Source organism: Anabrus simplex, chromosome 5 (genome assembly GCF_040414725.1).
Source record: "Anabrus simplex isolate iqAnaSimp1 chromosome 5, ASM4041472v1, whole genome shotgun sequence".
Lineage (NCBI taxonomy): Eukaryota > Metazoa > Arthropoda > Insecta > Orthoptera > Tettigoniidae > Anabrus > Anabrus simplex.
The window spans coordinates 179742754-179755791 of NC_090269.1; the positions used below are offsets into that span (position 1 = coordinate 179742754).

General features: G+C 38.3%; 1 protein-coding gene across 11 annotated transcripts in view; it reads left to right on the forward strand.

Moving 5' to 3' along the window:
- Positions 1-13038, forward strand: part of tou (toutatis) — a 1002029-nt gene that overhangs the window by 524007 nt on the left and 464984 nt on the right. For 9 of the 11 annotated variants that reach the window (XM_067147191.2, XM_067147194.2, XM_067147190.2 and 6 more), the window contains one exon: positions 3974-4182. In XM_067147191.2, the coding sequence (XP_067003292.2) occupies positions 3974-4182 (209 nt within the window). The remainder of the gene's footprint in view (positions 1-3973; positions 4183-13038) is intronic. The other 2 variants (XM_067147195.2, XM_067147197.2) reach the window with 2 other exon arrangements.

Here is a 13038-nt window from a genome sequence, read left to right on the forward strand (position 1 = left end):
GTTGGTGCTTATACCTGCTTGCCTTACATTGTTTATACCAACGTGAAACACTACCGTCTTCTCTTTTCCCTCCTCCTTCTCTTCTACTTTCCTCAACATCTGCCTGAATCTAATTCCTGGATAACGCTCTACCCTGGTTCCCTTTCCTCCACACACTTTCCCCTCATGTCTAACAATGGAAACCTCATGACCAGAACATCAACCCTACCCACCTCATTTGATCCCCTCCCCTCCTGGTCAGCCTTATCTTTCTTGACAGCTGCAGAAGCTACTTCCTCCTCCTCTTTTTCCTCCCATGACCCTGTTCCACCTATCTTTTCCTATCCTCCACTCTACATTTCTTTTTCCTACCTTTTCCTTTCCTCCTACTTTCACACTTCTCAGCAGCAGTTCCTTGTTCCTCAGCTTCCCTCTGTTGTTTTACTTCATACCGATTTCTCATAGACACCTGTCCTGAATTCTGATCCTGGAATAGAGCCCTTCGCCTGCAATGTCCTTCCACTTAAAAGATTAGACCACCTGTCTTCTACAATCCTCCCTTTTCGTTCCCATCCCTCTTTTACACCTGCTGTATCCTGTACATTGTTTGAGGGAGGTCTATTTTCCTTCCTGTCCTCTTGAGAGAATCTTCATTATCTCCCTCAAACTCTCCAACTCCTCCCTCATACTCCCTAATGCCAGGTCACACCCACAGTTCCTACACTCGCACTCCTTAACTATTCTTTATGGAATAATAAAAAGAAAAGAAATGAACTTAATGTGTGCACAATTAAAAATGAAAGGAAAGAAATAATGTCTATGTTAGTACACAAGGATCACATGAAATAAAGTAATTTAGATTGCATAGCCATAGATCTTTCCAAAGCCCTTGATAGAGTGGAACATGGAATATTATTAAAGAAATTGGAGGGAATAGGATTGGACGTAAGGGTTATACGCTGGATAAGAACATTTCTCAATTCAAGGGTTCAGAAAGTCAAAGTAGGAAATAATATATCACAGGAAGAGAAAGTTTGGAAGGGAATTGCACAGGGTAGTATAATCGGTCCATTACTTTTCTTAATATACACAAATGATTTAGGGAACAATATAACATCAAAAATAAGATTGTATGCAGATGATATAATTGTTTATAGGGAAATAAATAACATTGAGAATTGTTCAGAATTACAAAGGGACCTTGAGAGTATCCAACAATGGGTTGAAGAAAATAATATGAAGGTTTATGGAGGCAAATCAACTGTTACATCATTTACAAACAGGAGCTTTAAAACTGAATTTGAATATACTTTGGATGAGGTAGTTATCCCAAAAGATGGCAAGTGCTAATACTTATGTGTGAGATTTGAAAGTAATTTGCTCTGGAAGGGTCATGTTGATGACATTGTTGGGAAAGCATACAGATCGTTACATGTCATAATGAGGCTACTTAAAGGATGCAACAAAGAAGTAAAAGAAAAAAGATACTTAAGTATGGTTCGTCCATTATTGCAACATGCAAACAGTGTTTGGGATCCTCACCAAGAATACCTAATAAAAGAAATAGTGTGCGGAGGAAAGCAGCAAGTTTTGTAACAGGGGATTTCAGGAGAAACAGTAGTGTATCAGAAATGTTAGAGGAACTTGGGTGGGAAACTTTAAGTAAGAGAAGGGAGAAAACTAGACTTATAGGATTACATAGAGCCTATAAAGGAGAAGAAGCATGGGGAGAAATCCGTGAGAGGCTTCCGTTGGAAAATAATTATATCGGCAGAACTGACCACAAGTATAAAATTAGAAGGAATTTTAGCAGAAGCGATTGGGGGTAAGTTTTCATTCATTGGGAAGGGCGTGAAGGAGTGGAACAGTTTACCAGGGGTAGTGTTTGATCCCTTTCCAAAATCTGTACAGATATTCAAGAAGAGAATAAACAGCAACAGAGAAAATAAATCAAATGGTAGAGGGCATTCGACCAGTGCAGGTTATTGTTAAAAAAAAAAAATGTGTGTGATTAAATTAATTCCATCCCCTGGTCTAAGGAGTTGGACAGCCAAAGTAGGGGACTGCCTGTAGGGGTGAAGTACAGTGGGGACTTCGAGGGCCCTGGGACCGCTACAGTAGCTGTGAAGGCCCCTTCAGGAACTCTGAAAAGTGGTGGCAAAAAGGGCTCTGGTTAGGACGCAGCAGGTCGTTATGCTACTTAGGTTCCAAAATGGGTAAAAATAAAAATAAAAAGTAAATAAATGCAATGTAAATTTTAATCTTATATCAGTTGCATAGTATTATTTGAAGTAATTTCACATACTGTATATGAGTTGACTATGTTTGTAAGTATAGGAGATATTATAAGTAGAATTTTGTAAACAATATAAATTTATTAAGGATGATCTGTTTGTTTAATAGAAAAAATTGTTGGTGTAAATTGTATATTATATTCTAGAAAAATTTTCTTCTTGTCTTGTTATTTTGTAATTAAAGTGCTCGGCAATAATATATTTTAGTGTACCATTTGCCACCGAGGTAGACACCTCATTTGCAAATAGAGATTTTGATTTGATTTGATAATATACTACTACACTACAATACTACTTAGTCGTACTATATTTTTATCCTACATCACCCTGACAGGATGAAAACTGCTTTTAATTACTGAATACCGAAAGGAATACACAATAATTACACAATTTTGAACTGCAGTTATGCCTATCCTTATTACAGCAACGGAATTCTAGTACGAGAGTTTCTACAGATACTGCTTCTACACAAATATTGCACAATAATAGAATGAGCACGCTAATTTCTGATAAGATACTGCAATTGATGGTTATGAATTTCATGTTTTTGGTCCGTATTGAACTGAGAATAATATATAATAATAATAATAATAACAACAACGTAAACGTTTCCACCTTTTCAATACTAAAATATATTCACAAAATTATAAATTACACGGTACTAGTTTCGACCTATCTAGGGGTCATCATCAGCCGTATTGGAGCAAAGATCATTTCACTTGTTATTCTTTAAAATAACATTTTCTTAGGATTTCGCCAAAAATGATCTTTGCTCCAATACGGCTGATGATGACCCCTAGATGGGTCGAAACTAGTACCGTGTAATTTATAATTTTGTGAATATATTTTAGTATTGAAAAGGTGGGAAACGTTTACGTTGTTATTATTATTACTTATATATTATAAGATACTGCAATACACTACAATAATGTTTAAATACGTTCAGACGTATCCTAATTCCAATAGGTTATTACTAAGCTCAAACAGAAATGAAAAAAAGCAATTAAAGTTTGAAATTTGCAAAAATTACTCAAGGATTACCAACAAAGTTAAATGCATAGACAAATTATTATTAGTACTATTTTATCCTTCTGTGCTCTAATGGAAATGAAGTGCCATTTGGTTAAATGCTGAAGTATCAAAGGGGTTACCATACACAAAGATACACATGAATATAACAGGCAAGAAACTATCTATATACCGTATCTACACTACAATTCTCAACTGAAATGTGATTATGTGATTATTACAGCTGGTGGATTACTATTATTTTCTGTATTCCGTGCAATCAAGAATAAAAGTGTCTTTAAATGCTGAAAAATAAGAGGTTGTCTACAATAATTTCTCAAAAACTTCTGTCCATGTATTCTTTTTGACTTTTGGTCTCGTGGTGAATGGGCAGGTGATCTACATTAACAGTGCAAGTTACAAGACAAAACCAAAGCTACTGAAGAGCATTCTGTATGGTAGGAAGAAAGAGGAATATAAGCTTATCAAGAAAGGAAATTGAATAGGTGTTGATGTCTACGTATGGAAAAACACACTCAGTTATAAATTTGGAAACAAATTGTTGATAACAAAATCAGTGAAGCAAAGGAGAATTCTGAAGATGATGATCACATTGGAATGATAAGTAATTGCTCTGAGCTCGCACTGATGTGTTATTATCTGAGTAAGTTAGTTTTCTGTTGTGTTTTCAGTTTTGGCACAAACATTAGGAAAATGTTTGGTTGCAGCTCGCCGCAAGCCAGGTCCCAAGCCTCGTCGTGTCATCCAGAGCTCAACACCTACAAGCATACCTGCCTCTCCTAGCCCCTCTCTTGCCCAGCTGTTTGCTGCTGCTGATTCTCCACGGCCTTCTAGTGGAAGTGAGGAGAACGATTCTCACTCCAAGGTGAGGCTGGATGAGGTGCGTGACAACAAATATTGACTGCATGTCTTTGATTAACCCAATTCACATTCCATAAATTAAACATGATCTTTTCTCTATTTTCTGAATTGCATGCCTCGGCCATAACATTTCCAGTTTCAGCTGTTGCCATTTTTCCGTCATTTAGAAAAGGTTATTAGTGTGCAGCTTCTCCTTGTGCTGAATACCACGGGAGAGAGAGTGCAAGTACTATAATTTGCATTTGTCTTTACATTACATGAGAAGGTGTTGTATATATTTATTAGTTGTCCACCTCCGTAGCATAACTGTTAGTATTATTAGTTGCCATACTCAGGGACCAGGTTTGATTCCTTGTACTGTCAGAGATTTAAAAATAGCAGGAGGGCTTCCATGGGGGTTGAAATGGTATGTGCATTTCACCTCAGTTGGGAGTGGAGCTGCACTGTTTCGAGGTAGATAGATAGATTTACCACCAACAAGGCAAATCCCCATTACAGGTAATATACTGTACTGTATAATCTCGAATACCACCCGCACTGTTTTTTTGAAATTATGGCTTCTAAAATTGGGTGCGGGTCTTATTTAAAATTTTGGGAAATTTATCTTTCTGAATGCGCATAAATCGGGCATCATCGCCGCCGCGGCTTGGCAACAATGCTCTCTCAGCTCTCAGTATACGCTACTTCTGCGCTTGGCGTCAGTCTCATGCACGTTCTCGGAATATCAACATGAATTCCACAAAGCGTTTGTGATCTTTTACTGCGAGTGAGAAACTGAAAGTAGTTTGGGAAGCCAAAATTATTGGAAATCATGCTGCCGGTAGGAAATACAATATTGACGAGTCGTGTATTTGCGATTGGAGAAAGAAGAAAAATGTGCTATTAACATGTAGTGGTGATCGTAGAGCTTTTTGTGGACTGAGTGTACAGTTTCCAGAAATTAAAAGAAAACTTTATAAATATGTGACAGAAAGGTGGGAATTGGAATATGGTTTGTCAGCCGAAATGTGTCAGCTAAATGCATTAGAGATTGCAAAAGAACGTTCATCGGAAGGGTTTAAGGCAACCTGAGGATGGGTTTGTAATTTTTATAAAAGAAATGGGTTGAGCTTACAAAGACGTACCTCAATTTCACAGCATCTTCCTGGTGCCTGCGATGAGAATTGGCAATGCAGATCAGACGCCAGTCTACTTTGAAATACCATTGTCAGGACTGTGAATGTTAAGGGTGCGAAAAGTGTTGCCATTAGAACAGGTTGTAATGAAAAACAATGGTGTACGGTAATGTTGTGTATTCTCGGCAACAGAACCAAATTGCCGCAGTACATTGTTCTCTAGCGAAAGACGCTTCCTAAAAATCTTCCCGCTGGTGTTATCGACAGATCTCAGAACTCTAGCTGGATGGACAGTTCACTTGTGGAAGACTGGGTAAAGTGTGTCTGGCAACGTCGCCCTGGTGCATTATTGGAACAAAAGAGCTTGCCTGTTCTTGACAGTTACCGCGGTCACACAACAGACGCTGTGAAGAAACATATCAAGGATGGGAAAACCGACCTAGCAGTCATTCCGGGCGGGATGACGTCTATGCTACAGCCTCTAGATGTCTGCGTGAACCGCCCATTTAAAGCAGCCTTGAAACAGCTCTATACAGAATGGATGGCGGCTGATAATCACACACTGACGCCAACTGGTCGCATTCAGCGCCCGGAAGTTCAGCTGCTGTGTTAGTGAATTTTGACGGCATGGAATCGTATCCCTGGAGACCTCATACAGAAGAGCTTCAGGAAATCTAGCAGCGATGTTGACATTTTGTGGGAAGGTGATGGTGATGAAAGTTCCGAAGTTGGTACTGATCATGATGATGATGATGATGATGTTGATGATGAATGAACTCGTTAGATATCGTTCTGGAAATGTTTGTTTACTTTTATTTGTATTTTCTAATAATTTGATGTGTGTTAGTAAAGATTGTGAATAATTTAGACTTCACTTTAAAAATTTTTTTATTTCTTTCAAAATAAGGGTGCGGGTCTTATTCAGTGGCAGGTGGTATTCGAGATTATACGGTAATAAGGTGAGAAATGAAATCATATGGCAGGTAAAAAGAACTTGATCTATCTTGACTGCTAAATATTGGCAGTACATTAAGAAAACAATATCAACATACACCTAAACTATAGGTGGGCCTGAGTAATTTTGCACATGACATGCACAAAATGCTGCTCACACTGCAATGCCGCTTGAAGTGATGTTGCCGCCACAACACAATATTGCACGACAGGTATTTTTTAGAAACATGGGAAAAATGTTTTTAACATAGTCACAATGATAAATAATACAAATGAAATTGGCCAACAACAATCGCACTTTCAACACACTGATTAAGTTTACAATAAAATATATCATTACACAAAATGAAATACGAGATAAATCTACTACAAAGTTCTTGTTATTGTGATGTTAGAAAATACAGAAGAAATTGGCCGACAAGAATCTCACTTTAAATACACCATTATAAATGTTAGATTAATATACACCTGTGCTAACACAAAAGATTTTGAGTAAAATCTATTAACAGAAACTGGTAATGAAAAAGTCCACCTTTTCAATACAAAATAACGTTGAACTAATTAAGTTACAACATTTACTTGGGACTAGTTTAGATTTATTAGTTTAGGAGTTTAGATTTATTGCACAGCTCCACCTCAATAAATAAAGGTAATTCTTTTTCTAAGTCAGGAGTCTATAGATTTTGCTGTAAAGACTGTTCTTGCTCTTATGTAGGTTGAACTGGACGTAGCTTTAAAATCGGATACGCAGAACACGTTAATCCTATAAAGTATGACAGGTTCTCTGCAGTTGGCCAACATATGCAGGAATTGAAACACTTTTACTGATTTCAATCAAGATATTGAAGTATTGCAGGTTGTAAGCAAAGGACCATTACTTGATGCTACTGAAAATTGTTTTATACACTTGGACCAATATTTTAATGCAGGCCTAAATTGAAATGACATCTCGGAAAAACCAAAATTATTGTTTGATTTTCGTATTTTATTTGTTAATAATATTAAAATTCCAATAAGTCCAACCCCTCGTGCACGTCGTGGGAGACGGGCAACGTCATAAACTAAGGGATTGCCTGGTGGGGTGATGTACAGTGGGGACTGCGTGTGCCCTGTGACTGCTTTGGTAGCTGTGAGGCCCAGAAGGAACCCTGAAAAGTGGCAGCTAACGGGGCTATGGTGAAGATGCTGCTGCCTTGTAGTATGTGGGTTGGTTCTCCAAAGGCTAAGGGAAGAAAACCCTGATTAAAAATTACCCGTCCTGCGGAAGAGGTTGGATGTAGGGCCGACACCCCACTCCGTAAAAAAGGTCAAGTTGCAAAACTTCAACGAAAGAAAGCCGGACTGATCAATGGAGACAAACTTGGTGTGGAAAAGGATAATGATAATCGACCATCAGTGCATGAAAGAAAGAAGAGAAATATAAAGCGTAAGTCAGATTTATATATTGGAACCTGGAATGTGAGATCCTTTTATCGCCCAGGAGCCCTAAAGGTGCTGCTGAACCAAACAATGAAGCTGAAACAGAGTATCGTAGCTCTACAAGAAGTAAGGTGGACCAGAAGTGTAATCGTAGAAAAGCAAGAAGCTAGTATATTCTATAGCTGTAGCAAGGAGGAGCACGAGTTCGGCACAGGATTTGTGGTACACCACCAGCTAAAGCATGTTGTAATTGGGTTTACACCTATTAGTCCAAGAATGTCAGTACTCAGGATAAAGGGTAAATTCTTTAATTACTCTATAATTAATGCCCATGCACCAACAAGAATCTGAGGAAGAAGAGAAAGAATTGTTCTATGAACTTTTAGAAAGAACATATCATGGTTGCCACGCCATGACATTAAAATAGTTGCGGGTGATCTAAATGCTCAGGTGGGAAGGGAACAGATATATAAGCCAACAATTGGTCCCCACAGCAAACTTGCTGTAAGCAATGATAATGGAACGAGACTTAACATTATTTGCAGTATCTAGAAATATGGTTGTGGGCTCCTCATTGTTCCCACACAAAGATATACATAAAGGAACGTGGACATCACCGGATGGAAACATAGTTAACCAGATTGATCATGTGTTGATAGATGCAAGGGACAAGTCAGATCTCTTGGATTTGAGGAGTCTCAGATACCCAAATATAGACTCAGACCATTTCCTGGTACGTGCACGAATTAGGGCCAGGATCTCCAGTGCATTCAAAGGAACCCGAACTAACATACCAAAATACAATATAACAGCTCTAGAATTATCTGAAGTTAAAAAGCAATACCAGGAGAGGATAATACAGATCCTTGAAAATACTGGAGAATGCAACGACATTGAGTATCAGTGGGAAATGATTAAAAATGCAGTGGGGACATCAGCAAATGGAACACTGGGAATTGAAACAAGATATAAAAGATCTCCTTGGTTTGACACTGAGTGTGAAATAGCAACAGAAGAGAAGAACATGGCATACAGAAGGACATTGCAGTCAAATTGTATAAGAGGAATGAAGGAAGTCTATAAAGAAAAACGGAGGATTGAAAAGAATATCCATCAGAGGAAAAAGAGAGTGGATGAAGGCAAATATCGAAGAAATGGAGCTTCCGAGAAATTAAAATGAGGTGAGGAAATTTTACAGGGAGGTAAATGCTGCACGGAAACCCTTCTGTGGCAAAACTAGCCTGATAAAGGAAGAAACAGGAAAAATTGTTAGCGAGGGGAAAGAGTTATGTGAAAGATGGTGGCGAAATTTTGATAGACTCCTGAACTTCAGAATTATAACAAGACACTCAGTTGATGCGCAAGATGAAAATGACCCTGACGAAAATATAGGTCCACCAACTTTAGAAGAGGTGATAACTGCCATGAAGAAATTGAAGAATAACAAGGCAACAGGAACAGATTATATTCCAGTGGAACTGCTCAAGCAAGGTGGCAATGAATTGGAACGGACTTTCCTAAAAATAGCTACGTCAGTATGGGATGAGGAGAAAATGCCTAAACAATGGGAAGAAGGAATGATATGTCCTATATATAAGAAAGGGGATCAGCTTGAGTGTGAAAGCTATAGAGGAATTACGCTACTTAACTTGGTATATAAAGTATTCTCCAACATTCTATTTGACCGTCTTCTCCCAATTGTTCAGGGAGAGACTGGGATTTATCAGTGTGGATTCATCCCAGGAAAGTCCACTATAGATGAGATTTTCACCTTAAGGCAAATTTTAGAGAAGACAATCAAATTTGGGATTGGCACGCATCACCTCTTCATTGACTGCAAAGGAGCATATGGTAGTATAGACAGAGAGCAATTGTACCATGCTGTGCTTGAACTGGGTATTCCTGGAAAATTGGTAAGGCTGGTGAGAATGACAATGGGTGGGACTTGAAGTAGTATAGGAGCGGGTGGAATTATGTCTGAGACATTAAATATTCAAAATGGAGTACGGCAGGGAGATGCGCTGGCATGTCTCCTTTTTAATGTTGTCTTGGAGAAGGTGATGAGAGATGCAAACCTCCTGAATAAGGGAACAATTTTTTATAGATCAGTGCAGATACTTGCTTATGCCGATGATATAGATATAGTGGCAAGAACTCGAAAGGCAATGGAAGAGACATTCATCGCCCTTGAACAGACCAGTAGGAAAATGGGACTGAACATCAACCAGCAGAAAACTAAATATATGGCTGCTGGGAAAGCACGTAAGGAGAACATGCTACCCTCGATAACCATGGGCAATTACACCTTTGAGAGAGTTGAGCAGTTTAAATATCTGGGATCGACGGTCACCTACTCAAATGATACCTCTCATGAAATTAAACAGAGATTAGTAGCAGCCAACAGAGCCTATTTTGCTCTAACAAGGCTTCTCTCCTCAAGGCTCTTGACCCGTACCACTAAATTAACCATCTATAAAACACTTATAAGACCTGTGCTTACATATGCGTTGGAAATTTGGCCATTAACAGCAAAAGATACTGGAATACTGGATGCCTTCGAAAGGAAGATACTTTGAAGAATCAACGGCCCAGTCTGTGAAAGAGGAACATGGAGGAGGAGGTACAATCATGAATTGTACAACATTTAGAAAGACCCACCCATTAGAAGAATAGTGAAATCAGCCAGATTGAGGTGGGCTGGGCGTGTAGCACGGATGAGTGATATGGAAGTACCTAAAAAGATATTAAATGGAAATCCAGGGGGACAGAGAGGACGAGGTCGACCGAGAACCAGATGGATGGATGGATGGATGGAGTTACTGAAGATCTTTGGGAAATGGGCTATAGGAATTGGAAAGTTTTAGCGTTGGATTGAGGTAAATGGTGGAAGATTGTTGAAGAGGCCAAGGTTCACAATTAACTGTAGAGCCATAGAACAGCTCCGTTATTTGTTTTGTACATAACACTTTCTTGCGTTATGCGTATCCTTCACAACATCCTACCTGATTCCCCTCCTTATCCTTCCTCTCACCTCTCCCTTCATACCTTCTCACATAAAATCTCTTATGTTAACCTAACTTGTCACAGTCCTTCTTCTCTTTTTGTCAAGTTACTTCGACCTTGGCACATCCGTTCATATTTAACTCTTTCCGGTCTAACTGCGGCCGAAATTACTCTTAGGCCACGCTGCGGGCATAGCCTGTGGTAGGGTGTGACAATTCACTAAAAATCGAGAACGAGCTATGCACGCATTCTGGTTACATCGTGTTTCTTCATGTATTAGTTACGGGAGTATTTAAGCAGATGGGAGTATTATATGTTTAAGTCAGAGAATTTACGATATTTTCGATCAACATGCATCAGTAGATGTTGTCACTCAGTGAGCTCTAAGACATGGCTTGACGAAAGAGATATTTTATGATATGTTATAAGTTTATGCGCAAATGAACATATTATTGATATATGAATTCGAAACAACTTCTTGCATTTCATTATGATTGGAGTTCGTTTTACGGCCTAGTGCATGTTCCTGCGTATTTCAAATTTGCGTTAATACATAAGATTGTCTACATATTAGTAAAGTTGTCTGTTTAGAAGACTGTATTTTCTTTTTCTCAGAAGTCTTTTGTGGTAAATGGAACAATATTTTTACATTTGAGTAACTTTTTGACAAAATTTATCAATTAAAATAACATTTCATAAGAGCTCCCATTTTCATTGTTGTAATTATTACTATTATTATTGAAAAATTATTATTTTTATATCGTACTCTTTATTATTGTTGTTTTGTAACTGCAATGCACATTTTATATTAGCAAAATAGGGTAAATATAACAGAATTTCAGAAAACTGTACTTGCTTATTTATCCGTCAGACCTTTTTTCCATTCGCAAAACATGGTATAATATATAAATAATTTTAAAATCTCAAGTGATAGTTGACATAATACAAACAGCATTTTTCAAAACTAGATGCTCAAACAAGCACAAAGAAAAAAGAATTGTGCAAATATCTAATACAGGTACAGAGATATAATATTTTAAAATATCCTTAAAAATGCCCAGTCCAGAACGTTTGTTAGGGATATTAACGCCCAGACTGGAATGGGTTAATGTGAATCTTACGACTTAGGTTTACGTTATAATTATTTAAAGTATTGAGTGTTCTTCAAATAATGGCTGACCTAGACTTTTATCTTGTGATTATAAGAAGTTTTTCTTTTCTTATGGACATCATAAGATCACTATCAAGAGTGTTTTAAAAGTGCAATGCTTTGATGAAATATGTTTTGATTCATTTATATACGATTGCCTGTTCTTATTAGTGGCTGAAGATGATGCACATCAGCATCAAAACTAGTCCAAGTATGTTGTAACTTAATTAGTTCAACATTATTTTGTACTGAAAATACATAAATATTCAGAAACCTTATACTTCTTACCTTATCTACATTGGTAGAGGCTTAATACCTCCATATCACTGCCAGTACTACCGTCGCCTTTGGCGGCGGCGGCGTCCAGGCAGATCATCAGCTTCTGACAGTCACTGATGATGCTATCTATTGCCATTGTCTTATTCTTCTTCTTTTCATCTTTTCTAGCCTATTTCAGTTCACTGCTGGATATAGGCCTCTTCCATATGCTTTCATCGTCTTCGGTCTTGAGCCACTTGGAACCAGTGTGTTCCAGCCAACAGCTTTGTCATCGAGCCATTTCTTCTAGGGTCTTCCAATGCCTCTCTTGTGTTCCCATGGTCACCAGTGAACGATCCTAGAGGTCCACCTGTTGTAGTCTTGTCGAGCTACTTGTACTACTAATTGCCATTTTAGTCTTGCTACTCTCTCTAGGATGTCTGGTACATGGCCAAACACCTTCCATTGCCATTGTAAAGTTAATTAATGTTGCGACATGGCTAACTTTCTTCCTCCATGAATCCACATCCACTCAAGCAATACCCTTCCGGAACAGTCTTTCTACTTCAGTAATTGTGAAGGACTTATAAGTGCATACGTAATGTTTCACTTGATTCCTTACCAACTCAATAGGCTTGAAGGGACTGGTGCAGTGGCAACTTAACAACCTCGTGTCCTTGTTCCTTCGCTACTTTGACTACATATGTCATTGAAACTGGTTTGTTTTGTTTCACCAGTGCATGTAAGGCTAATTTAATCAAACCCATATGTGCTGGGATATTTCTTGTCTGCAGACATTCCACTAACGGTTCTTTACAGGAGCTCGAAGTAGGGGTCTTGTCCATTCTTACCGAGTGGTAAGGTGCATTGTCCATGACAATGACAGAAGGGCCTTGGAGATGTAGTAGGAGCTTCTTAACCCTAGAACTGCTGCAGGTTTATATGTCAAATGCTGCAGTTATTTTCTTCAATATAC